Below are 27,086 nucleotides of genomic sequence, written 5' to 3' on the forward strand. Positions count from 1 at the left end.
GCTGAACTAGAGGGTCTGCAGTGGAAGTTCTACCAGGACAGGAGGCAGGAACTAGATGACTGCCATTTATTACATTTCCAGTCCTATGAAGACTTTTTCCTCCTTAGCCATTTTGCTTTGGTCATTTCAGCCAGAGCACAGATTAATTGTGGCCATACTCGCTCTGTATAGGAGATCCTGACCAGCCCCAACTTGTGAAAAATGCTTCATGCCAGATGCCACTTTGGCCTCTAGTGACAGTCTGATGTTGCCCAGAGGAGCTGAAACCCCATCCTGAACAAAATCTAGCTCTAATGCAATTAAATGGGCTGGTCTGTCAGTGCTTTCCCCTGTAATGGACGTGGAGAGGGGACCTCCCTCCTCCTGGAGCACCCTTGCCTGTGGCTACCCAACTGCCTTCTCTCTGCCACCCTCACCTTCCCGCCATCTCTGTCGCTCCTCCGCGGTGAGGAAGACTCACAACAAAATGGCAAGCGAAAGATCTTTCTGGTGGATTGCAAAGGTTGCCAATTTTAGCCCAATGAAGACACCAGACATTGGCATTTATAAAGCCCATTGGCTTTATTATAATGGAAAATTTACAAGCAAAAGGATCAGCGATAACGGTGAAGCTGCAAGGTGTTGCGTCGTCTCCAGGCAGCCCGGCGCGAACCACCAATGGTGTGATGGAACTTGTGGCCCTTGCCCAGCCCACGGCTCTTTCTGCCAGCAGAGGTCAGCCCGCGCATCTCTCTGTGTTTGTGGACTGGCTTGGTGATCCATTGGGTATCTGGATTGCGCCTGATAGCCTTGTGGAAAGGGTCAATCAAAATGACCTCAAAGAATTTGTATGTGGAATCTTCACCCACCCAGTAGGAGTTTAGTACTCTCAGGGCTCCACAGTGGCGGCCAGCACGCTCCTAAAAGAAAAAGCAGAACATAAACACACACACAAACAAACATTAGGCAACTAAAAATGGGGCACAGGAAAGGCTCTGCTGAAAATATATGCAACCCCACCCCCGGAAGATGGAAAGGGATTAAAAGTTTAGAATTTGGGTGTACAGGTAGATAACAGTTCAGATGCTGAAAAGCTTCACAAAAAACTGGAATATCAGTCACATTTAAGACAACTGTCAAAGATTACAAGGACTTTTCAGTAATAAGCCCTCTATTTAGAGGGATGGGACTAAACATAAGCACAGTACCACAAGTTAGTACTACCACAGTGGAAGACACATTTTATTATATAGTTACTTTATGACAAATATGTCAGCAGAGTAAAAAGCACAGCAGAATGATAAATGTTACGCCACTGTGCCATCCCTCACAATAGCCTAGTTCCTGAAAAACAATGTCCCTATGCTAAGATGGTTGAAGAGCCATAATACTGGGCATGAAGAATACTGGGATAAAGAACAGTGGATGCAAGTAATAAACAAGTGTAGTACAATATTTAACCACAGGCAGTTTTTATTTAGTAACTGATCTACCCAGCCTGATTATGAACACAAAAAGGGTTATTGCTACCATATTTTCCTGCTATAATCTTCACTGCTTTTCTTTATATGCCAAATTTAATTTAGGGAGCATAAGCTAGAAAACAGGGATTTGCAAGTCTCCTGGTTATAGCTGGTTACACACATTTCCAGCTTTTTGACAGATACGCGTATCTGTAGATAATGTGCTGCCAAACTAGAACAACATGACTGCCCTTTTATAGGTGCCATGTAATGGGCTCATGAGCGTATTTTACACAACATGACCCCTTAGGCTGCATTTAACAAACAGAGAGTTTTTTCCCCAATTCTTTCTAGGAGAGACATGCCAAGAAGCTGTTTCCTTTAATGAATAGTAAGTATACGAGGAAATTCTCTATGTTACTCCCTACCAAGGCAATTGCAGGCCAGTTTTTACCAGTCATTGACATTGCAAGTCTCAGAATGAATCAGTTTTGTTCTCTTTCCAAGTCTTGGATTCACTTTCCAGAACATCCTTTTAAAAAAATCTAACATGTTTGAAAAAACAATTTCATTATATGTCACAGGTACCTTGAAGCACTGCAAACAGGGTCTGGAGTGGAGGAAACTAAGATCACAATTCTTAGGACAGCAATTAAACAGCAACAGAGATCTTCAAACTATTTGCTGTTAAGAGCTTACTATGGATGTTCAACTAGTCCAGTTTGTGATCAAGACTAGTATCAAAGAAACTAGTCAATATAACAACTAAGCCTGGGATCTACTACCCTGAAGCCACGTACAGAATATACACTTTTTAGCATAAGAACTTTATTCTAAGCTTTGAAACTATGGGAGATTACAAAGGTGCATCACAAACTGACATGACATAGATTTGAGCTATATCAAGTTGTAACATAACATCATCCTAGGATTTTTACAGTATGAACTTCATTTTCAAAATATTTGAAGCAGACAGCAACATGGGGAGCCAGCGTGGTGTAGTGGTTAGAGTGCTGGACTAGGACCGGGGAGACTCGAGTTCAAATCCCCATTCAGCCATGATACTAGCTGGGTGACTCTGGGCCAGTCACTTCTCTCTCAGCCTAGCCTACTTCACAGGGTTGTTGTGAAAGAGAAACTTAAGTATGTAGTACACTGCTTTGGGCTCTTTGGAGGAAGAGCGGGATATATATGTTACAACAACAACAACATGAAGAGATGTAGACTCAAAAAAAGATCGTACCTCTGCTACAGACAACAACAACAACATGAAGAGATGTAGACTCAAAAAAAGATCGTACCTCTGCTACAGACTGCAGGCTCCGGGCAAATTTCAGCTGGTTAACACCATGATGCACAGGTTTACCATAGGTAGCACCCTTGGGGACTGGACGTTTACGGCCACCACGGCGCACACGAATGCGATAGATGACGTAACCTAAAACACAAGTGAGTTTCTGAGAACATTGAAAGCATTCAGAAGTTTACAGCACCAAGCAATGCTAATTTTTTATACCACAACAAATATTCTTCTTGAGTTTTACATTGCATGAACCAAGTGTAATCTACTTAATTAAACACAAATCTTTATCCAATTACTAGGCTATCCTTTGCTTTTAAATAATCTATGTAGCCCATATGATGCTGTCTTTATATTCACACAACTTAAGCATTTCAGTTTCCACCAATCTTCAGGGTTGCTGAAGGTGTAAGACATGTCACAGGACATGCTTAGGTGAGGCACCAAACATCTCAGTGGCACTTTTACAGTTTAGTATCATTGCCTGCATGTTTGCATAGAACTTGGGCTAGATTACTTATATGCTATCCAGTTTTATAAGCACAACAGGAAGTAGGAATTATTGTACACTTAGCTATATGTGCTGGATACGTCAAAGCACATAGAAATAGGAAAAGCTGACTTTTGCTACATTTGCTAAGTCCCACTTACCTTGTTTAGCTTTATATCCCAGCCTGCGAGCTTTGTCTGGTCTGGTAGGTCGGGGAGCTCGATGGAGGGCAGACAACTGGCGATACTGCCAGCAGCGCACACGCAAGAGGAAACGCATTACATCTGACTGCTTCTTCCTCCATAGCTCTTGGATATACTTGTAGGCACCCATTCTGGCTTACCTGCTAAGGAAGAGATGCACATGCTCACATTATGTTTTGTTTCCTTTACATATTTTTAGAAGTTCCACACAATAAATAACAATATTTTTCAATGTCTAATAATAAAGTTCAGTTCTTAACACAGCACACGGAATCCATAAATCTCAAGGAAGTAGCTTTATTCCCACTGTGTTTGATTTTACCAAGACCTGGCAACTAGTAAGCATATGGGAAAAAATGCTGTGATACTTTGAGCACCTGTTTTTCCCATCAGAACTCTGGTAAGGGAGTATAAACCCTTCTAAAACTTGGGTCCCCAGATGTTGTTGGCATACAACTCCCATCATCTCAGCCACAATGGAGAGATTAGAGATAATTAAATGTATTCTCACAGGAACATGGCTTTCATTTAAAAGTCGAAGAGAATATGACAAGTCAAAGAGTCCCTCAAAACTGAAGATGTAGTATTAAATTGGTCTTGATGGTGAGCACAGGGCACTGCATCTTGAGCAGAGATTCATAACATAAACACATAAAAATGATAGGGTCTCTATCAACAATGCATCCTCCCCTTCCCCCATTTCCTTTGTGATAAACAATAAAGCAACACTGGATAAACACCCTGCTCTGTTTGACCAAAATCCAAACTATGCAACACAAGTTGCAGCCTTTACTACAGAAATTCCACTACACCAGTTATGACACTCAACATTTCATATTGGCAGAAGCCAATGCAAGTACTTTTAAACCAGCAGAAGCTTTTGCAGTGCCTACTACCGTAGCTGTTCCCCACTACCGCAAAAGCTAACCCACAAACATTTACTTCAGCAAACTCCTCATCCTCCAGGGCGATACAAATAAGGCAACAGTTATTCCTCCAAGTTGCCAATTGTTTGAACAGGCCTCCTCTGGAGCGAGCAAAGCGCGAGTTAAAGCCGGCTTGATTTTAACGCAAACTCTGCTCAACGAAGAAGACCCCGATGAGAAGCAACACATTCCGACAATTTAAACGAACCCCTGTCCTCCCTCCCTTCCCAGTCCGCCGGGCCTACTTGGCTTAACTATCTGGTTGGATAGCTGAAGGCCGAAGACATGCCGCCTTCCCAAACGGAAGCTACAAATTTAAAGCTTCTCAACCCTTTCAGCCGGGAAGGCATTACCCCGCTCTCCCTCCAGCTTCCACTCTCCAGGCAGCACCCCCACCAGACCCCGTGGGGCTTCCCAAATTGAGGATGGAAACAGATTAAACCGACAACAGCAACCAAGACACGAAGCTTACCTGGCAGCGCCCGGAAACGGAAAGAAAGAAGCCCACTTCCCACAGTGCTTTGCGAAGGCGCCTTGCTATCCGGAGAGGTCGGGAGAAAGCGCTTTTTCTCAAATGCCTGCTGGGAACTGTAGTTTACTACTAAATCGCGCGCCGGAGATTGCGGGTGTATCAGAGACGAAAAGAACTCTGAGAAAGCTCTATTCACCTCACTCCCCCGTAGGTGAGTGGCGTGCACTTCATTTCTGAAAAAGAGATAGCCTGTCTTGCCACTTTCTGAGAAACTTGTTAGTTGTCTTGGAAACTCTTTTCTCTTCTTAATTGCATCTGTGGACCAGTATTGTATTGCTTTTCACCCGTAACGGGGATACGCTCTGCGCATGCTCAGAGGCACTCTCATCTTCACAACTTAGCATTTGCTAGTGCTAATTAATATTATTAATATTAATATTATTAATATTAATATTAATTAATTCCACTTGGTATTAAAGTAGAGGTTTCGGATCTGAACTTCTAGCTCCAGTTCAGCTCGAAATCCATCTCAGAAGTTAGGCTAAGCAGCAGCCTCTTCTCTTTACCCTTATAAAGTCAGCTGACTAACGATTATTTATTTCTTGCAGTTTTACTTCCTCTCTTTTCCCCGGGAGTTCAGTCAGGACAGCATACAATTGTATTCTCTCAACAACCCTATGAGGTAGAGAAAGTGTGGCAAGTGGAGATTTAAGCCCAGGTTTTGTGGACCCATGCTCAACACTCAAAGCAGAAAAGATTAAAGATGTTTTGTTTCCATTCCTTTAAATAGTTTCCCAGTCATTTCAGATTAGAGCTGAAGCCCTGGAGAGGGTGATTGGCAGTCAGTCAGACTTCAACAGATTAATGGTCTGACTCAGTCTATGGCAGCTTCATATGCTGCTGTACTCTTGTGGGCGCTTTCAGAGTCTGAAATCCAGACATTATACCAAATTGGCAGCAGCTGCAGAATGGCTGTGAGTGACTCTACTGTTTCCTCTACACACAAATATCTGAACAGTAATTCAAATAGTAATTTTGGTTGCGATAACACTTTCAGTAATGTGTGTTCTGTACAAATACACATTACTGGGGGGGGGGGGAAAGGACTCCTTACCCTGTAGAGAAAAATAAAGTTCACAGTAAATAGCTACAAGGCTTTACATCTTAAGATTTTTTAAATGCTGGCCTCTTAATGACATTTGCAGATATCACAGATGTCCATGGAGTTTGGACAGGTCTGAGCGTCACAGCTGAATCTCCTTCAATAAGATGGAGAAGGGCCACAAGGTGGTGGTTTGTGGCATGGCTTCAGTGGGGAAGATGGCAATTTTGGACCAAATTCTCTATGGTACTCACAGTATTGGTAAGAGATGCAAATCCTTCCTCTCTACCTTCTAAAAAGGTTATTAATGTTTGTTAAATAAATAGAAAGAAAAATGTGATTGTGGGCCACACAAAAGTTAGAGACAAGGCTGTCCCCAATTGTTTAACAATAGCAACAACAAAAAGCCTTGTCCTCCGACCACCAGAAATTAGGCTGTTTGAATCTGTGATCTGTTGCCACTAAGAGGTAGGTTTGTACTTGTATATGTGGGTCTCCCAACTGTGTGTCTCATGGGGTGCAATAGAAAATGGGCTCTGAACCCTGAGTAGGTTCTGCAACCTTAAAGTCTTCACATACCTGTTCTAGAGTAAACCTTTTCTTCTAGTCATATGAAAATACTACTACCAATATTTATATACCGCTCTTCAACCAAAGTTCTCACAGTGGTTTACAGAGAAAAATACATAAATAAAATGGCCTTATCTAATATTTCCAAGGCACAGGGGCAATCATGAGCGACTGAGACAGATAGGGAGACAGAAACTGACAACTATCCAACATCTCTGCCACGCACAGAGCTGAGGGAGGCACAGCAGTGGCATAGTTTTCTTCACAGGTCAGAATAAACCTTCATCTTGGGAGACAAACTCTTGTGAGTGTCTCCCAAGAGGGAACTCTGTCACTTCTGGCCCCGGGATGGCTTGCTAATGAGGTGAGGTGACTGCCTCAGGCAGCGGCTGAGCTTCAGTGCAGCAAGTCAGACATGCTGCCCTGCCCCTGTGACTATCTTATAAGAACACTAGTGTTTTCAGGCCCATTGAAATAACGGGCGCTAGCAACTCCCCCCCCCCCCCCGACTTGCCTCCGCGTCCGGCCCCGCAACCACCAACTGTCGCTGCCGCTGGCAGCCTCCATGCCGCGGCCGGTCTCCCCAGCCGGGCAAGGGCCCCAAGTTTCCCCCCCCCCCCCGCCCGGCTCCGGCGGCGCCACCAGGCCTCAGCGGCAGCTCTGCCGCCACCTCGGCCGGCTTCCCCCGCCGCCTCTTCCCCCCGCCCGGCTTCGGCGGCGCGGCCAGGCTTCAGCCATAGCTCTGCCGCTGCCTCGGCCACGCCTCGGCCAGTTTCCCCCGCCGCCGCTTACCCAGCTTCTTCGGGGCGGCCGCTTCTGGCTGCCCAACATGGCCGCCAGGTGCTGGAGGTCATGTCTCCCTCAGTCAGTTCTGGGCATGCGCTCCGCTCATGCCCAGAACAGCCGAGGGAGGCACGGACACACGCCTTGGTGTCCACTGACAGACACCAAGGCTTTTATTAGAGAGGATAGAAGAGCCCTCCTGGATCAGGCCCAAGTCCAGCATCCTGTTTCACACAGTGGCCCACCAGATGCCTGAGATCTGTATATGCATGCCCTCTCTCTTGCTGTTGCTCTCCTGCAACTAGTATTTAGAGGCATCTTGCCTCTGAGACTGGAGGTGACCTAAAGCACCAGACTAGTTGCCGTTTATAAATCTGTTCTCCGTGAATTTGTCTAAACCCCCTTTAGAGCCATCCAAGCTTGTAGTCATCACCACATCCCATGGCAGAGAATTCCACAGATTAATTACATGCTTTTTTACTTTTTTACAAGTAAAAAAATACTTCCTATTGTCGGTCCTAAATTTCATGACCTTCAGTTTAATAGGCCCACCCATATCTCCTCACCTGCCTGCTGCTCCCCGTGCCATCTGTATCCTTCCTAGCACCTGTATCTCCTCCTCTCTTCATCCACTGCTCATCGGCTTCTTGGCACGTGGGGATGGGATTTTAAAATCCTATGCCTGAGTAGGAGGTGGTGGGGTCGAGCTGGACCAGCCCCTTGATGCTGGCGTCTGCATCGGGGGTGTAGCCAAAAGAAGGGGCATTACTGGAGGCAGCACATTTGGCCATGTCCATAACAATATTGAGATACTAATACAAAATAAAACCAGTATAAAACAAAACTGTCTTGCAGAATTTCATGACGATGGTAAGAGGCAGCAGGGAGGTATGCTGCTGCCCCTCTGGACTCTTTTAACCTGCAGTGCTGGCAGGGGAAACGCAGCGGGAGGGGTAAGAGCATCCTCCCCCGCCCTTAAAGGTCTCCTCTTGCCTTTGAACCAGCCGAACTGTTGGTCATTCAGACCTGTTCAGAGGCCCATAAAAGGGCTTCTGGACAGGTTCGTGCACATCCCTAATGTGAGCTAGTGAGTAGGATATTATTTATTTATTTATTCATTCACTTGATTTTTATACCGCCCTTCCGAAATGGCTCTGAGCGGTTTACAATTAAAACAAAGCCATTAAGATCAGTTAACAATTAAAACAAAAATTATAAAACAGTATAAAACAATTAATTAAATCATCATAAAATAGTAATTAAACAATAACAATTGAAAAACCCCGGAAAACAGGTTCCAACATTAAAACCAATTACAACTATTTAAAAACCCTGGAAGGCTAGGCCAAACAGGTTTTAAGGGCTCTCCTGAAGGCCAGTAAAGAATTCAAATTGCGGATTTCTGCAGGGAGTGCATTCCACAGCCCAGGAGCAGCTACAGAGAAGGCCCGCCTCTGTGTCGCCACTGGACAAACCGTTGGTAACTGGAGACGGACCTCCTCCGATGACCTTAACGTGTGGTGGGGATTATGCAGAAGAAGACGCTCTCTAAGATAACTCGGACCTAAGCTGTTCAGGGCTTTAAAGGTAATGACCAGCACTTTGTATTTTGCCCGGAAACATATTCTGAAACAGTGTAACTGTTTCAAAACAGGCATAATATGGTCTCTCCGAGTTGCCCCAGAGACCAATCTGGCTGCCGCATTTTGAACTAACTAAAGTTTCTGAACGTACAAAGGCAGCCCCATGTAGAGCGCATTGCAGTAGTCAAGCCGGGAGGTTACCAGCTGATGCACCACTGTGTTGAGGTCATCCTCTTCAAGGAATGGGCGCAGCTGTTGAGTCAGCCAAAGCTGATAGAAAGTACTCCTGGCCATGGCCTCCACCTGAGATACCAGGGTGAGGCCTGGGTCCAGGAGTACTCCCAAGCTGTGCACCTTCTCCTTCCGGGGGAGTTTCTGGTTTCTGGTTAGTGATTCCGAGTTCTGCAGACACCTCTTTGAATGGGGTAAAGGGTAACTCATCTTTCCCCTCACTCCCCAGCCAAAGATGGGTCAGTGTAAAGAAGCAGCAGGCAGTTTCTGAGTGAGACAAAGAGAGACTGAATGAGGAAGCTGAGAGAAATAGAGCTGAAAGCTGATGGAAGGCAGGCACCTTAGGGAGCAGGAAGTTTTTCACTGAAGATCAGATGTCATCTATTACTGACTTCTAGGAGTGCACTACTGTTTGCCTGCATTGGAGCTGAAGCCAATACAAAGAGAAGATGACAAAGGCACCCTAAGCCTCTAGGTATCTCTCCTCCCAAAAGTCAAGTCCCCGCCCCATGACCTCTTAGGACTCAGGGAAGTGGAGACGGTATGTAACAATATATAGATTCAGACCACAGGCCTGATACAAACTGTAAACAGGATACAGAGTCTCAAAATCAATACCATCATTGATCACCGAAATGATTTACCACATGCACAGTAAAAAAAAACCCCACAAACCTACCACCTCTGGCTTACACAGTGTGGATCTGAACATTTCTGTTTTAAAAGGCTGTTGTCTTTTTTTGAAAACCATAGGTAGTGAATGCAGTGCAACCATAGAAGATATATATGTGGCTCTTGCTGAAACAGATTGAGGCAGCAAGGAGCAGCTGTGTCTGTATGACACTGGGGGGGGGGGGTGCAAGGGAGAGAGGAATTCCCCAAACATTACTTCTCTGTTGCAGACAGTTTTGTTCTGGTGTATGCCGTGAACAGCCCGGAGTCCTTCCAGAGAGTTGACTGTCTGAAAAAAGAGATTGACTAATGTAGAGACAAAAAGGAGGTAAAATCTGGGTAAATATTTGAACAAGAATATGATATATGAAGGAAAATGACCACATTACTTAGGACAGGCTCTCCCAAACTGTCTATTAAGCAGCAAATCATGCAGTGTCCACATGATAGGGATTATGGGTGGGGTGGGGCAATGAGAGAGGGAAATGTTTCTTCTAGAGACAATCTCCTGGGCGCTTTCCAGACGAGACCCTACAACGGGGTTAGGACGAATCTTGGAAGTGTGCTTCCACACTTCCTGTGCGTGACACTGCAGTCTCTACACAGACAGCAGGGTGCCTTTCACATTTCCATTGCCTTGTTGCGATTTTAATTGCTGCAACATAGAGCAAGGACTTCGCATATCTGGCGTGAAAAAGTTGCTGGTTTTTTGGGTTGTTAGTTGCTGTGAGACTGCTCCCCCTGCTGTTTATGGCCCAAGTGCGACTTGCCTGAACAGAGGCATTTTTCTGCTAATGAGCAGCTAGTCTGGAAAGCACCCTAGTAATGCAGGAAACAGCAGAGATATAGGAAGATACTAAAGGGCATCAGCTCATACTGCGCGGGAGGAGGCAATGGTAGACCCCATCTGTATTCTACCAAAAGAAAACCACAGGGTTCTGTGGGCGCTAGGAGTCGAAATCGACTTGACAGCACACTTTACCTTTTTAATGCAGGAAAACAGGCACTTGCTCCCTTTTTCTCTAATTTTTAGCCTTTCAGTGCCTCTCTCTTTCATAGAAGGTACATATTCCTGTCCTAATTCTCAGCTAAGAGGTTCTGCAGAGTGAGAGTGAAGGCTCATATTAATAGGATTAATGTGAATTTTGAAAGCAAGTCATATAAAAGTGACACACCAAATCTACAGTCGTAACTTTCACATTATTTCTCATACATGTACAGTAGCTTGATTTTTATTTTTTTTAAAGTTCAACTGCTTTGAGTTCCCCTTTGGGGAAAAAAAGGGCAAGATAAGAATTCTCAGGATAATGGCTGACAGGTTGCATGGCGTAATGGGGGCAGTTCAGAACCGTCTGCACCACTGTGGGTGTTAAAAACACTGCCTTGGGTGTTGTAGAACAGGACTGGTATGATGCTATTTAAAATCGCACAGTTGTGCACACGGCATTCATTGGAAGTGATGGAACTAACATAGTGCAACTGCGATTATGCAGTTTTGAGTAGTAGTGGACCAGCCCTGTTCAGCAACACCAAGGGCAGCATTTGATACCTGCAGTGGTGTGGGTCTTTCTGATGTTTATGTGTTAATGCTGCACAGCATGTCAGTCCCTAATAATCTATCTATCTATCAATATATTTCTCTGTTGCTAATCCCATATGTGGCAGCTCTTGTGAGAGTTTGTGAGCAGCTGCCGGATAGCAACGGGGACGGGCGGGAAGGAATAAAATGGCAGCAGCTGGCGGTGGGGAAAAAAGACGGCTGTGAATGGCGGCAGATGGCCAGCGAGTGAGTGGAAGAAGCCTGTGTCCAGCCCAGCTAGTAATAATACTAAATGCAGTGGTGGACAATGGATTTAGAAGGAATTGCTGAACGTAATTTGATGTGTTTCACTAGGCTGATTTGGGCATTATTATATACATGATTACATAATACAACCCCTCCTCCCATGCTGGTTCACTCTGTCTCCATTTTCTAGAAGAAAACTTGCTAGTGATCACGAGACCTGGGGAACCCAGCACCCTTGATCGTGGGGATACTCTTTCCTCGGTACAGTGTTTGCCTCTTCATTCAAGTGCCGTGGGGGATGGGGGGACATGGACAGTGGGGGGTGGGTTTATTGAGTGGGTTGGCATAGGTGGGGGAGCTTTTGGGGACACTGTTGGCACCGTATTAGGGTATAGCATGCACAGTCCCATAACACCCAAAGAAAACTACTATGGCTGCTTAATCACACTCTAGACGGAGAGAAATGGCTCGAGTGTTTGCTAATAGAATGCTGTAGTTCAGGAAGCTGAACAATATCACCTGCACACAGCACTAGTACTTGAAATTTTCCTGCTATAAATTATATATATTGAGTCCCTAATGGCTTTCTTAACTAAGTGCCTCTAACAGAAAAGAAAGCATTCATCTGGGGCCATTTAAACTAAGTGTACATGTGACTGCAGTTATATAATATTGGCTGTTGCCAGAGTAAGCTCTTACATAACACACAAAGGTTTGCTGATTTCCTTGATTAATGTGATGGAAGAATGCAATCGCTGTCTTTCGCTGGCTGCAAAATACTAGTAATATGTTATCATAACTTCCCTAAATGCCTGCCTGGAGGTGGTAATGGGCTGGATGAGAGATAATAAACTTAAGTTGACTCCAAATAAGACAGTGGTACTGACTGTGGGTGGTGGTGGTCAGGACCTGAGATATGGTTTAGATCTGCCTGTTCTGGATGGGGTTACACTCCCCCTGAAAGATCAGGTACGTAGCTTGGGAGTTCTCCTGGATTCAAAACTCATTCTAGTTTCTCAGGTTGAGGGAGTGCCCAGGAGTGCTTTTTATCAGCTTCAGTTAATATGTCAACTACACCCATTTCTGGAGGTAAATGACCTTAAAACAGCGGCACATATGCTGGTAACCTCCAGGCTCGATTACTGTAATGCACTCTACGTGGGGTTGCCTTTGTACATAGTCTGGAAACTACCATTGGTAGAGAATGGTACCAGTTAAGCCAGATTGGTCTCTGGGTCAAACTGAAGGGACCATATAACACTGATTTTAAAAGAACTGCACTGGCTGCTGCTATGTTTCTGAGCAAAATACAAAGTGCTGGTTATTACCTATAAATCCTCAACGGCTTGGGTCCAGGTATTTGCGAGCTGCTGCCTATTAAGATCACCTGGGGAGGTCTGGTTATGGTTTCCACCAGCTCGTTTGGGGGCAACCCGGGACCGGGCCTTCTCTGTGGCTGCCCTGGGGCTTTGGAATATGCTTCTTGTCAAAATAAGAGCATCTCCATCTCTGATTGCTTTTAGGAAGACCCTCAAGACACAGCTGTTTTCTAAAGCTTTTAACTGAAATGCATTTTAAATTGTTTTTATTCTATGAAATTATTTTAATTTTTATTCTTTGAAATTGTTTTGTTTTACCCGGTTTTATATTTGTTTTAAATTGGGTACACTGCCTAGAGATACACATATTGAGTGGTATATAAATATGGTTGTTGGCCTAATACATTTGGATTGACTATTGTGGATGGAGCCAATTGCAGTTGCCTTTGATTGTGCCTCATGATCTGTGAGATTTTAGTAAGGAGGAAGAAGATCCCTGGTATTCTCCAAATGGAAAATGTTGCCAGTACGTCCAATAATGATGTCTTTTGGGCTTCAAACCTCATACTAGAGCTGACAACAACTATCATGAAGACTCTGAGGCAGAAGGGAAGCTGATGGCCGTCCACCCAGTCCTCATCCTTGGGGCAGGAGCATCTAGCTTACACTGTCTTCCCACCCTACTTAATCTGTACAAGACATTCATTGTGCAGAAATGTATCTAAAGACTCAGTCTGATCTTTATATGGAATTTCCTGCCACTAGGGTAGCCATGGTCACTGACTGCTTTAAAGAGGTCTAATCAATCAAGTTAATTCTATCGAAATTAAATCCAAAGACTTTGCTAATCAGCTATTGTGGTCAAAAGCTTACTATGAAGTATGTCCTATTGAACTCAGTAGGGCTTAATTTTGAGTAAACACATGCAGAATCAGGCACTAAATGTGTTTGGGGAATTCTCATAAGCCTTAGTTTTCAGTAGAACTCTGAAAATTCACACCCCAATCCTATCCACACTTGTTTGGCAAGAAGTGCCATTGGAAGTCAGTGGGACTTGTTTGGAAGTAAATGGTTCTTGGATGGTATAGAATTGCTTATACTTAGGCTGGCTTGGGCACCTTTTTTATTTTTATTATCACTACCACCTTCCTAGTGCCTCTCCTGCTCCTCAATCAAATTTTGTTCCTGGTTTGAGCACGAGTTGCCAGTGTCAGTTCAGCAATGTATAGGAAATTACAGATTTTTGTGATGTATATTGCTAGTGTTAAAAGGGTCAGCTTTCTTTTCTCTTTTATTTTGGGTTTCTCCAAATAGCTTCTTTGCTCTTCTCTTTGAGCTTTGTGTGTTGGGGTTTCCACCTCAAAAAAAAAAGAAAGATTAAGGGAGAGAGAACTGCAACACTTGGTTTCACTTCAATCTCTAACAGTTGGAAATACTTTGTATTAATAAATTGACAGGATTAGTAATTTAGTACTCTAGCCTTACAGTTATCCAGAAGCAAATCCCACTGATTTCAGGGGAACATATTTCCAAATAAGGCTTCAATTATGACCCATTACAATTAGCAGGTATTTCACCATTGACTTCAGTGGGAGCTACTAGATTGTCTTTTAAGAGATTTAGGCCCATACTGGGTGCTCTTAAACCCCCCTGCTATATAAAGCTTCACCTACTGAGGCAAGCCTACAAACCCTCCACAAGCACAGTCCATGCATGGAGAAAGCAACATCAGATCTGGTGCAACTACACTGAGAGATTATGCTTCCCTGTGGCAATTTGCATGAGTGGCATAGCCTTTAAAAAAAACCCAGAAAAAAACTCACCCACCTGGAGGCTTTACACACAGGGCTTCTGCCCTGAATCTCCTACAGAAGAGAGAGTGTGTGTTCACACACCAGCCAAACTTACCTTGAAGTCCCTTCGAGATTTTTGGGCCCATTCCACGCACCAACCGGGCTTTGTGAGGCGAATTCTAGCTTATCTCCACACGTGTCTGGATTTTTAAAATAATGGTTTTAAGCTACTTTTTCTAAAAACACTGGAGCAAATGGGAGAGAATCATTAGCATCATAAGAGGCATGCTCTCTTCAGATATGCAGATCTATCTCTGCAGGAGCTCCCTCCCCCCCAATTGGCTAGAAGGAAAACACGGAGCATGCCTTGTGGACTTGTTTCAAAAAGAAAACCGAGAGCAGATGGGAGGGGCTGCTTCCCTCAATGCCGCTAGTGTACTTTGAAGTGGCTTTGCTCAACATTCAACCCGAAGGCTGAAGCCAAGTGTGAATGATATTTATTTATTTATTTTTTCTTTATTTATTTTTTCTCTGTGTAAACTGCCCTGAGCCATTTTGGGAAGGGCAGTATAGAAATCAAATCAATCAATCAATCAATCAATCAATAAAAAAAAATATACCACCCTCAACAAACAAACCCTCAAAAGCCCAGTGCCCAAAAGTCAGCGATGGATTTGCATTGTAGTGAGGGAAATAAGTATTCGATCCCCTATCAACCAGCAAGATTTCAGGCTCCCAGGTGTCTTTTCACTATATGCAGGTAACGAGCTGAGATGAGGAACACCCTCTGTAAGGGAGTGCTCCTAATCCCAGCTTGTTACAGTACCTGTATAAAAGACACCTGTCCATAGAAGCAAGCAATCACTCGGCTTCCAAACTCACCACCATGCCCAAGACCAAAGAGCTGTCGAAGGATGTCAGGGACAAGGTTGTAGACCTGCACAAGGCTGGACTGGGCTACAAGACTATCGCCAAGCAGCTTGGTGAGAAGGTGACTACAGTTGGCACGATAACTCACAAATGGAAGAAAGACAGAATAACTGTCAATCTCCCTCGGTCTGGGGCTCCATGCAAGATCTCACCTCGTGGAGTTGCAATGATCATGAGAACGGTGACAAAGCAGCCCAGAACTACATGGGGGGAACTTGTCAATGATCTCAGGGCAGCTGGAACCATAGTCACCAAGAAAACAATTGGTAACACACTACGCAGTGAAGGACTGAAATCTTGCAGTGCCCGCAAGGTCCCCCTGCTCAAGGCAGCACATGTACAGGCCCGTCTGCAGTTTGCCAATGCACATCTGAATGATCCAGAGGAGAACTGGGCGAAAGTGTTGTGGTCAGATGAGACCAAAATCGAGCTCTTTGGCATCAACTCAACTCGCCGTGTGTGGAGGAGGAGGAATGCTGCCTATGAGCCCAAGAACACCATCCCCACCGTCAAACATGGAGGTGGACACATTATGCTTTGGGGGTGTTTTTCTGCTAAGGGGACAGGACACCTTCACCGCATCGAAGGGACGATGGACGGGACCATGTACCGTCAGATCTTGGGTGAGCACCTCCTTCCCTCAGCCAGGGCATTGAGAATGGGTCGTGGATGGGTATTCCAGCATGACAATGACCCAAAACACACAGCCAAGGCAACAAAGGAGTGGCTCAAGAAGAAGCACATGAAGGTCCTGGAGTGGCCCAGCCAGTCTCCAGACCTTAATCCCATAGAAAATCTGTGGAGGGAGCTGAAGGTTCGGGTTGCCAAACATCAGCCTCGAAACCTTTCTGACTTGGAGAGGATCTGCAAAGAGGAGTGGGACAACATCCCTCCTGGGTTGTGTGCAAACCTGGTGGCCAACTACAAGAAACGTCTGACCTCTGTGATTGCCAACAAGGGTTTTGCCACCAAGTACTAAGACATCTTTTGTGAAGGGATCGAATACTTATTTCCCTCACTACAATGCAAATCCATCGCTGACTTTTGGGCACTGGGCTTTTGAGGGTTTGTTTGTTGTTATTCTGTCTCTCACAGCTACAATAAACCTACCATTCCAATTATAGCCTGGTCATTTCTGTGTCAGAGGGCAAACGGACAAAATCAGCAGGGGATCAAATACTTATTTCCCTCACTGTAATTTTCCCTGAATAAGCCAAGTCTATCAAGGACATAATGTGTGCAGAAAGAGGGTTCCCCTACATATCCTTAACTGGGGGAGAGGAGCCTTCTTTGCAAATGGGTACTGTGTGTGCAGCAGGGAGGCCAGCGGTGGCTCCTGTTCCTCCCACTGCCGCCAGCCTCCCCACCACGCCCCCTGCGTCTGGGCTCCGTTTTTGAGCAGAGTAGCGCTAGCATAGTGTCAGCTTCCCAGCCTGGCTGGGAATGCATCTCCCTGACTTGTTAAGTAGGGAGAGCTGCTCCTGGCTACGGTGTGAATGGGGCACTGGCTGGGAATTTACTCGGAAATGGGGAGCGCGGCCCTGTTTGCGAGCAAACCTTCGCCCCCTGCACCTGACATGTGACTCAGGGGGCGTGGCTGGGGTGTGTGAGGCGTGGCGGCCTGGGTTCTTTGAGCCTGTTTGTGCCATGGTGGCACTGCCCATGGTGTGCAGTTCCTATGCAATCCAGCAGCCAGGAACACACACAGTCTTGGCTATAAAATGAATAATAGCACAGATCAGCTGTCTGGGAGGGAAAGGAGGACTCAGAATTAATGCCCTGCCCCAAGTTTCTTCTCTCCTCAAAAAGTGGTTGGTGGTGTTGCCAGTTCTTTGACCAGGGCAAGGTAGGGCCTGTTTATTATTTATTTTCTATACTGCCTGACATGTGCATCCCTAGTCGGTGTACATGTTAAAATACAACAAATATAAAAACAGGATAAAATGATTGAAACAATTTTATGATAGTAAAACCAATTAAAAGCCTGAGAAAACAAGTGTGTCTTTAAAGGGTCTTTTTAAAAACAGCCAGAGATGGAGAAACTCTGATTTTAACAGGGAGTGCGTTCCAAAGCCCCGGGGCAGCCACAGAGAAGGCCTGGTTCCGAATAGCCACCGAACGAGCTGGTGGTAGCCGTAACTGGACCTCCCCAGTTGCTGCCCAGTGGTGTACCTAGATCAAAGTGAATACCTGTCATTAAAATGAACAACTGTAATAGAATGCTAAAGGGACCGAAAGGCCAACAGGTTGCCATTACAACATGGCAACTCCTTTGTTTACTACTAAATATGTTTCCTAGCCTGATTATGTAACTGGCTGTCATAGCAACACAATGTATGAGTCAACTTCCTAACTTACTGATGCACAGTGCAGCAAGAAACCTGAACTTCACAACACTTGTCCTGTGGGCAAATAATTACCTGATCCATCCCAATGTACAGAAAGATGTCTTGGGCCACTCCTCTCTGTTAGATTGCGGCAGGGCGGGGGCGGGGGCATTTCTTTTCCCATTCCCCTGCCCTCAATAGCAGTTTGAAAGTATCTGAATTTGTGTCAGGTTTTAAATACTGCACAACGAAGAACAGAAACAATAACAAATAATAACTTTTATGTCTTTAACCAGTGATCTTTATTTAGCATAAATCAAGATCAAAACTGCACACCGTAAAAAACCAAATGTGCAAGTACTCTTTGAGCAGAACAACGTGAATATTGTTAAATGAGCTACTTTTCATGTTGGGCACAATCTTTGGCATATCTGCACATCCAGTTATCTGAGATAGTGCTATATATTCTGAATACGCTGCCCCTAATTGTGATATCAGGTAGTGGGGGAAAGAGAAAAAGATTGGGTTGTGAGATATGGGGAGCAGAAGAAGAGAGTTGGGGAATTCCCACTGTAATTCACAAGGGGTGTAAATTGTGGAAACTTAGTGAACTTTCTTACTCCGATCATTCTGAATCCCCTCCTAAATCCCATAGTTCTGGACCTTTAAAAAACTATTAGCTTTTTAAAAGCTTACTGTTGGAATCATCAGAGCTAGAAAGGTGGCAGTCGTGCAGTCTCTGCAGTTGGGCTTTTTTCCAGCAATGAAGAGTGGTGGAACAAAGACCAGAGTTGTGACTAATGTCTGACTTTAAAAAAATGTGGGCAGTGGCCTGTTCATTAAGGTATTTAAATAAATCATATTGCCAAGCTGGATCATGTATTTGGTAGAGTGCCTCAAAGCACTGGTGGTTCCTGGGGCAGGTGGGCTGGCAGTTCCTGGGGTGGGTGCTAGGCAGGGCAGGTGATGGGTGGAGCCACAGGTAGTGAGAAGTGGTGCCAATTGTGGTCAGCTGTGAGGTGGAGCCAGGGCTAGGCGGGTGCCTTAGCAATTATTGGCAAAGTGCAGGTAACGAGTGGGATCAAAATACAAACACACACCCACACAGGCACACAGATCTCAATTGCTCATCATCAGAGATATAGAGAAATATGGAAAACATCAGTTGCTTTATACTGCTTAACAGAGCTACAGTAGTGGGCAGATGTGTATCTAACATGGCAGGATCAAGACATAAGTGTGCACACACAAGAAAAGAACTGTACAAGCCACACATAAAGCACAGACCAGCTACAAAAGGCCATCTTGAATGAATCAGGGTGGATGACATCATTACAAACTACTCCCTTGAGCCATCCCTATGTGTCCCTACACCTGTAGCAAATGTGGTTAAACAGTTCACAAGTTAGCCCACTTTTGCCTCAAAATTTCACACATACACCATCTTGAATTGGGGTAGATAACATCATCACAAACTATGCCGTTGAGGTGTCCCCCCACTGTTGCAAATTTGGTTCAAATCGGTTAGGTGGTTCACAAGTTATCCCTCTTGTGCTCAAACAGTCAACCAGCCGCCATCTTGAATCAGGGTGGGTGACATCACCACAAACTATGCTGTTGAGGCATCCCACAAATAGACATACACAGAATTCCAGATGATCTCATAAGCTTACTTTCCTTAAAGAAAGTAGGCTAAAAATGAATACTACTACTCAGGGGCACACCTAGGTAATTTTGGCGCCTGGACCACCCCTGCCAGAAGGCCCCCCGAAACCTACTTTTGGGGGCCTCCTGCTGTGCTTTTTAAAATTTCAGTGTTTTTAAAATTTCAGCTGCTGCACGGCCGAGGGGTGGCTGCCAGGGGGTGAGTCCTCTCCTCCGGCAGCGGGAGCAACCACTGGGCCTGTCTGTTTGGCCCAGTGGCTCTTGCTAACTGTGAGGTGCACCTGTGCAATTGAGAGATCATCGCAAGCCTGTGCGATCAACTGCAGCCACCCCTTGGCTGCGCAGTGGCCGATATTTAAAAAACAAAGTAGGTTCATAGCGGCAAGGTGGGCACGGGGTGGCTGCAGGAGCCCCCCTGCCATTTGGAGGCCCCCCAGACCTTGGAGGCCACAGACCAGGGCCCCAAGATCTGGGGGCAAGAGCACCTCTGCTACTACTAATAAATAACAATAGCAAGAAAGAACTCTGAGCTAGTGTGGTACAGTGGTTAGTGTGCTGGACTAGACTGGGGGAATCAAAGTTCAAATCCCCATTCAGTCATGAAACTCACTGGGTGACTCTGGGACAGTTGCTTATCTCTAAGCATAACCTTCCTCATAGAGCTGTTGGGAGGATAAATGTAACCATATTCTTGGAGGAAGCATAGGCTATACATGTAAAAGTAAATAAATCTATACTAGCTGGGCTGGGTGCAGAGCATTTGCACCTCTAGCTCTCCCCCATCTCCCCCCCGCGAGTGCTGCTGTTTCCCTCCCCCCCCCGCCTGGTGCTCCTATGCCTGGTGCTGCTGGGCCATCCTTCCTTTTGGCTGGCAGGCGGGACGGAGAGGGAGGCTGTGCCACCATCTCCACCGCCTGCCTGCTGCCACCTCCATCCCCCTGCTCTTTTCTCTCCCCTGCACCCAGTGCTCCTGACCTCAGTGCTCTTGCCTTTTGTCTGGCAGGCGGGCCAGAAAGGGAGTGCGCCGCGCTCTCCGCCACCTGCCCACCACTGGCAGTTTCGGAAACTGGCCGGCCGCTGGTGGTTTCACCCGCCGACTGGGCCATCTTTCATTTGGGCTGGCAGGCGGGCTGGAAAGGGGCTTGTGAGAGCTGCCGAATTCTCACGAAAGCTGCCACGCATAGGATTAGTGACAGGTATGCCTAAGAGAAATATATATAAGAAGATAAGTTACAGGTAAAGCAGAGACCAACTACAAGAGTGGAGAACAAATGCATTCTGAAGTTACAAGGGCAGCTCTGCCAGTTTGTTGCTCCTTCCAATGTTATATGGCATGTCAGTTTGGGAATGGGCCAGAATGCTTTGCATACAGATGAGATCAGAGTAGAAGGGAGAGAAAGCAGAGGTTGCATTCCTCCCCTCCAAACAAAGAAGCAGCAAAAGATCAGACTTACAAACAGCCAGCAAACAAACCCGCTTGTCTGCTTGCCTGCCTGCCTGCAATCTAACCAAAATGGTGATTGAATTATTCTAACTAAAAGAAAAAGACAATCAGCCTAGTCCCACTAAAATTGGTGCATAGGATTGTCCTAGGACCACCCACTTTGCAACAAGGAGCATGGTTATTGGCTCCTGCCTTATTAATATCAAGATCTGGGGCTTTTCATTTGTTTTGTGCTGCTTTTGCCCATCCTCACAACTCTCAACACAGCAGCAGTCAAGAGCAGCAGGGAACAACCGAGGGAGGTAGTAGGCACATAAAATGCAGGCAGAGACAATATGGCTGACTGAGAAATTTAAGGTGAGCATTGCCCACTCTGCTTATAGGTAAGATCTGCCCCTGCCTCAAAGGATATAGGCTGACTGTCTCAGGGGCGTAGCAAGGTTGGAGTGGAGACAAGATTTTAAAATCCCTCCCCCCCCCCAGCTCAGCTCATGAAGTAAAGAAATCTTAAATGAGGCTGAATAGTGGTAACAAAAGTATAGAAAGACCTGCTGTTCTGGTAGCTCCAAGTCTTAACACTCACATCAATTTTGGAGGATGAGTACAACTGAAGGAAGCCCGGGCGGGTGCATGGCTGGGGGAGTCAGTCATGTGACTTGCCTCTGGCGGGGCCCAAGGCAGTGGGCCCCCAGATAACTGTCTCCCCTTGCCCTATTATATTTACACCCCAGTGAACTGTCTCTCTGGGTAATGTCCTCACTGAGTGTTTCTACCAGTTTCATTTTTGTGGAAAGTGAGTTGAATACAGACTCTTTTGTCTTCTATTCTGGAGGAACTTGCTAGCACCAGCTTTGGGGCAGTCCTTATAGGGGAGCCATGGGGTCCCAGTCCCTTTTATTTTGGTAGCAGTCCCCTTGGTGTTTGTTTTTAAAAGACTGTGGGGAGGGGGCTTGATTTGGCCAAAACTGGGGGCGGTGTGGGGCTCTGTGGGGTTTGTGCATTTCATTAGAGGCTCTTCTGCCTTCTCCCTACAACTTGAGCACTAGTTTGGGACAGGAAGAAGGATCATTGGAACAAAAGAATTGCCTGTATTTCTTTCCTCAGAAGAGTTCATTGCATCGGATGCAGATGACTAAGCTTAAGATTTCCCAGGGAGGTTTGGATCCTGTATCATTGCTGGGATTGCATTCCGTGTTATCATCATAGATTTTTTTAAAAAACACCCAACAACAGGTTAGAGACACTTTTTTAACAAGTGGGAAAGAGACTGGTCTGAAGAATAGCTAAGGAATGTTTAAAGGCATACACCAGCCTAAAGTACTCTCCCCTGACTGAACAAACTTGTGGGCATTAGTTGCCTTTAGGGAACACAAATGCCTTTAGATAGGGGAATGAACTTCCAAGGTATATTGTGCCAACTGCAGCTTGTAAATTGGTATGGATGTGGTCATTATCCACAGTAGTAATCTGTATTCGGATACTGTTGCTGTCTTGGATAAATATGACCATCTATGTTTTCCAAAGGAAAGGAATTTTGATGGTTCCATGAAAATGGTAAGGGTTTATTAAAGAAAGAAGATATTATGCTTGTGCGTGCTCAAAATTGTCGGATATGATATGATCTGACCAAACCCAGCAGGGAAATTGTCGGAGAGACAACATGAACCTCTCATGTTGTCCCCAACAACCAAAATGTTGGTTTGGTTAGACTGTGTTAGGAATCTGCCATGTTTTCCATCATTCAGTGAGACACCCCTGCCTTTCGCCTGCACTCCTCTCCCCATTCCCCTCCCTAACCTGGGACCTGGATAGCTGCAGGAAGCAGCAGGCACCATATTCTCTTCATTTCCCCTCAAAGCACTGGAGCCAGCTGTGGCTTCTGGTTTAAAAGGTACCCTTTTTTCTTTTTAAAAGTCTTATTAGAAAACATCACATTGATACTCAATACAAGTTACAAAAAGAAAAAAACAAGTTACTAGTCACAATTGTTATGTTATTAACATTAGAAATGTTGTACTTTTATATTCTTTTTATAGTTCTCTCTAAAGAAAGGGAAACCTCTCAAGCATAGAATCATCATCTTGTGTAATACTATTCCAGTAGCCTATAAGTAGGCTCCATTTCTCCAGAAATCTGTCTTGCCCTCTTCCTTCTAATGCTTTTTAATAATATGTTATGTTTTTCATCAAGGCAGTACCAGACCTTCTCAAACCAGTTCTGGAGGGATGGGGCCACATGCAATTTCCATTTTGAGTCTATACACACTGTGGCCACTGCTAGTAAATTCACTATGTGTTCTAAACCAATGCAAAATCTTCCACCTTTATACAACCAAATTATAATAATCTTGGGTCTTCTGGGAGCGCATATCCAGTTATTTCTGCTATTTTCTGTTGGACCTCATTCCAAAAACCATGTATCAATCAGCATTTCCACATCATCTGGTATATATCTGCTCTTTGTAAGTTACACTTCCAGCTTTGAAAAGGCACCGTTTTTTCCTTTAAGGTCTGTAGGACCTAACAGGCACAGGGGATTGTGGGACTCTTATTCTGTTAAGGGATGCTGATGTGCAAGCCGTTTGCTGCAACTTCTGGTTTAAAAGTCACCCTCCTGTCTTTTTTTCTTTAAACTTGTTAGTCTCAGGTATACTGGAAATTGTCGCTGCCCCTAACAAAAGTTGGTGTTCCTGCACTAGTTTTGTACTGGACATTATATCAGAACCTTTCAGGATTTAGGTGGTGTTTCTATTCTAGGTATGAAAACAGCTCCATACAGGCACAGCAAGAGTTGCTTGTTAACAATTCATGAGATTTAAACACAGTTTGAAAGTAGAAGGTTAAGGTGCTGTCTGTTGAGAATGCCATGTTTAGTTTGAAGCATCTCTGTATAATCTGAGGACCACTTCAGGTTGCCTCTCTTTTTTGTCTTTTTTCTTTTGGCATGTAATCAGTTCCAAAAGATCTTGGACACACACTGATGTGGATAAACATGTGAACCGGTGGTACATGGATTGAGCCATCAACAGTTCTTGGGATTGCCTGGTACTTGCTCTTGTGGAAATTGCAGCCAGCTGTATACTGAACTGCTGGCTCACACATTGTATTTCTCCATATAAATGCAGACATATACCTGACTGCAGATGGGTTGGTTTGGTCATCTATAGGAGAAAGGTACTGTTTTGCTTAGACTGTTTTAACTGCTGTTCTTGATGGCTAATTTGACTATTAACCAAATTGTGGAAATTTAGAGTATGTTGTAGCTTTTTAACACTAAAGTTGAGCTAAAGTATATTGTTTAGCTTACTGGGCATGTTTGTACAGAAACAAACCAGGAAGGCTTAGAACTGTTCAGAAGCATCTATAATAACTGCTTCTTGTAAAACCAAAATTCTAAGCTGCAGCTGAGTTGAACAAATGTGAACCCACTGATTTCAGAGGGCTTAAGTGTACTTAATTCTCAACTGGCTTGTGGTCCAGGTGTTGCCTGTCAGATTAGCAGCCTGAAGCAACATCTCTACATCATGTTTTGGAGAAGAGGGAGAATGCTGTTTAAGTCCTGTAAGTGCTTATCTGGAGGTTACCGATTGCTGTTTAAATATGGGCCTACAAGTGATCATGATAGTCCGTATGATGCAAAGTCTGCTTTTTTCACAGTCTGGGGCTTATAAATGAGGGTATCTTCAGACTGTTTTCAAGGCAGTGTTCCTCAGACACTTTCAGCTTGGATTCTGCACCCTCATCCCCCCCGCTTCCACCACATAATACTGCTGGACATAACAGGCAGCCTCTGTTGATGATATGGAGCTGCCAGGGCTGCTACACAAGTTAAAAGGCAGTCCCGTTGGTGTAGCCACAGGGCTGCGACAGAGTAGCTTTAAACCTCTTCCATTGGAAACCATGCAAGGAGTGCTGATGCCTGGAAGGGGTTTCAAGTCAGTTTGCAACAGCCCGCTTGTTGCTACTTTTTAAGTTGCACAGCAGCCCCTGAGGTGCCCTGCCAGTGACCAAGGGCTGCACATCATATCAGTTGTCTTAATAGTGCACGTCTTCCCCACTGTGGATTTTAATGACGGTAAGTGTATAGCGGTTGCCTGATTGAGACCAAAGCTGCCTTCTCTGAATAGCATCAGCTCTCCAAGGTCTCAAGGAGGGGTCTTTCCAGTCCTTGGGACCTGGAAAGCCTTTACTGTAGATACCAGGGACTGAGGTTTTACGAACAACCATTTAAGAGCATCTTTTGAGGTTGTTCTTTGGGTCCCCCAGTGATTAAGCTACTGGAGAGAGGCCTTATTTTTGAAATAACCTCCCAAACAGATATCATTGATGCTATTTAGGCATTTTCAATTTAAAAAGGCTTTTAATTTACTGCTCTGCTTATTGTTTCACCCTGTTAATTCCTTGAGGTTATTAATGGCTGCTGAGCTATTGTTCAGTTCTCATTCTTGTTTATCTCAGGTTTTTATTATTTTAATGGTTGATTTTATTGGTTTGCCGTTTTCTATACATCAGCTGGGTGTGTACGTACAAAAGCAACTAATAACCCTTTTAAATCAGGGCGGCACAACTTTGGCCCTCCTGCTGTGGTTGGATTACAGCTCCCATCTTGCCCAGCCCCAGTGGCCAATAGTCGGGGATGATGGGAGTTGTAGTCCAACAACAGCTGGCGGGTTGAGCTTATGCAGCCCTGTTTTAAGTAAAATAATTAACTTAGAGCCTTACACATGGAAAGCATGTGTTCTCCCACTGAGCCTCTCCACATTCTTGATTGATTCCCCCCATCCCTCCTCTCTTTCTTTTAGCGATCCATTATTGTTTTAGGAAATAAAACTGATCTTGTGGAACAGAGACAAGTAGAGACTGGAGTAGCACAGCAATGGGCCAAGCTGGAGAAGGTGAAGCTGTGGGAGGTGACCGTGACAGATGGAAAGACACTGGCAGAGCCCTTCATGGTGCTAGCGAGCAAACTCTCTCAGGCCCAGAACAAATTGGCATTTCCTTTGCCTGGCCAGAAGACCAAAGGCAATAATGGTGGTAACTAAAACACTGTGTCAGGGATGAGTGCCTCTAGTTGCTTCCTCCTGCTGGGCTGCACATTTGGTCCTTCCTTTTGTGCCTAGTGGAGCATTAAGAAGATTTGATGCTGCACTCGATACTCATGTATGCAGCTTCCCTTTGTGGTCTCTGAAGTCATTTGAGTAGCCAGGAGTTCACTGGTGAGAATGTTCTCTATAGTCACTGCATAAAAGCGCTGAAATGATCACAGTGGTGTCCTGTGCTTAATGAGACGTTTGTTTCCGTAGGTGTATGGCACCAGAACTCTGCAGAAGGTAGAATGTTCCAAAATGGAAGCATTTAAGATTCTGTTGATAAGGCAGTGTTTAAGCCAGTCCGTGCTTTCCAAGCCGCTGTGAAGCCTGTTACAACAAGTGCATGAAGGTGATTTCCAAGGGTGTTTGGAGAATGTTGCACACCCCATTTCCTAGCATGCAATTTCTGCATATACCTTAATTTTAGAAGGAATCCTACTGGCAGCAAGGTAGGACGACTCTGAAGAAACTGACCTTCATCTTCTTTTTGGAACATGCAGAAACTGCTACTGATACTCCAGGCTGGGGACAATTCTCTTGCATACCACAAAGCAGCATTTGTAGCTCAGCGAGATGTCTCCTCTGAGTTCACCAAAAATGGCTCTCTCTTTCTTCCAGGACAGCAATGAATAGAAAGTGAAGCATCAAATTGCAGAGCCGCATGTTTGTCTATACAGGTAAACCCTGTTATCCATGGGGGTTCTGTTCCACGGGGTAACTGTGGATATCGGGGCATTAGGTTCTTGGAGACTGGGGGAAAGGGCAAAAAATGGGGGTGGGGGGATCATGAAAGTGCCCTACACTGTGTTCCAGATGTCTCCAGCATTCCAGGAATGCCTCCGCTCCCGACAGCCACAAAATTGCTTCTGCTCCCAAAATGGCAGCCAGAAATGGCCTCCAAGGTCTTTTCCAGCCACCCCAACACCGCAGATACGCGGAACTTAACCATTTGTGTTCTG

The 27,086-nt window shown here is 45.1% G+C and overlaps 2 protein-coding genes across 5 annotated transcripts; one reads left to right on the plus strand and one right to left on the minus strand.

The window, feature by feature from the left end:
* Positions 1-536: 536 nt before the first annotated feature.
* On the minus strand, positions 537-4,985 carry RPL15 (ribosomal protein L15). Of its 4 annotated transcripts, none has more exons than XM_053261867.1 (4): positions 4,834-4,985; positions 3,394-3,578; positions 2,744-2,880; positions 537-899 (listed from the first exon to the last, which is right to left on the minus strand). In XM_053261867.1, exons 2-4 carry the CDS (start codon positions 3,563-3,565, stop codon positions 594-596), a joined length of 615 nt encoding a protein of 204 aa, XP_053117842.1. In that variant the 5' UTR covers positions 3,566-3,578; positions 4,834-4,985; the 3' UTR covers positions 537-593. The 4 variants fall into 4 exon arrangements, with proteins under 4 accessions (XP_053117842.1, XP_053117846.1, XP_053117843.1 ...); XM_053261871.1 differs by having other exon boundaries at positions 3,394-3,575; positions 4,834-4,856; XM_053261868.1 differs by lacking the exon at positions 4,834-4,985 and adding an exon at positions 4,715-4,811.
* On the plus strand, positions 4,825-26,235 carry NKIRAS1 (NFKB inhibitor interacting Ras like 1). Its single transcript, XM_053261876.1, is given in 5 exon segments — positions 4,825-5,044; positions 6,039-6,196; positions 9,856-9,947; positions 9,950-10,102; positions 25,840-26,235. Coding segments are annotated over 4 exon segments (579 nt in total). The 5' UTR covers positions 4,825-5,044; positions 6,039-6,102; the 3' UTR covers positions 26,080-26,235.
* Positions 26,236-27,086: the final 851 nt, after the last annotated feature.

The sequence above is a fragment of the Hemicordylus capensis genome, chromosome 6, assembly GCF_027244095.1.
Source record: "Hemicordylus capensis ecotype Gifberg chromosome 6, rHemCap1.1.pri, whole genome shotgun sequence".
NCBI classification, from domain to species: domain Eukaryota; kingdom Metazoa; phylum Chordata; class Lepidosauria; order Squamata; family Cordylidae; genus Hemicordylus; species Hemicordylus capensis.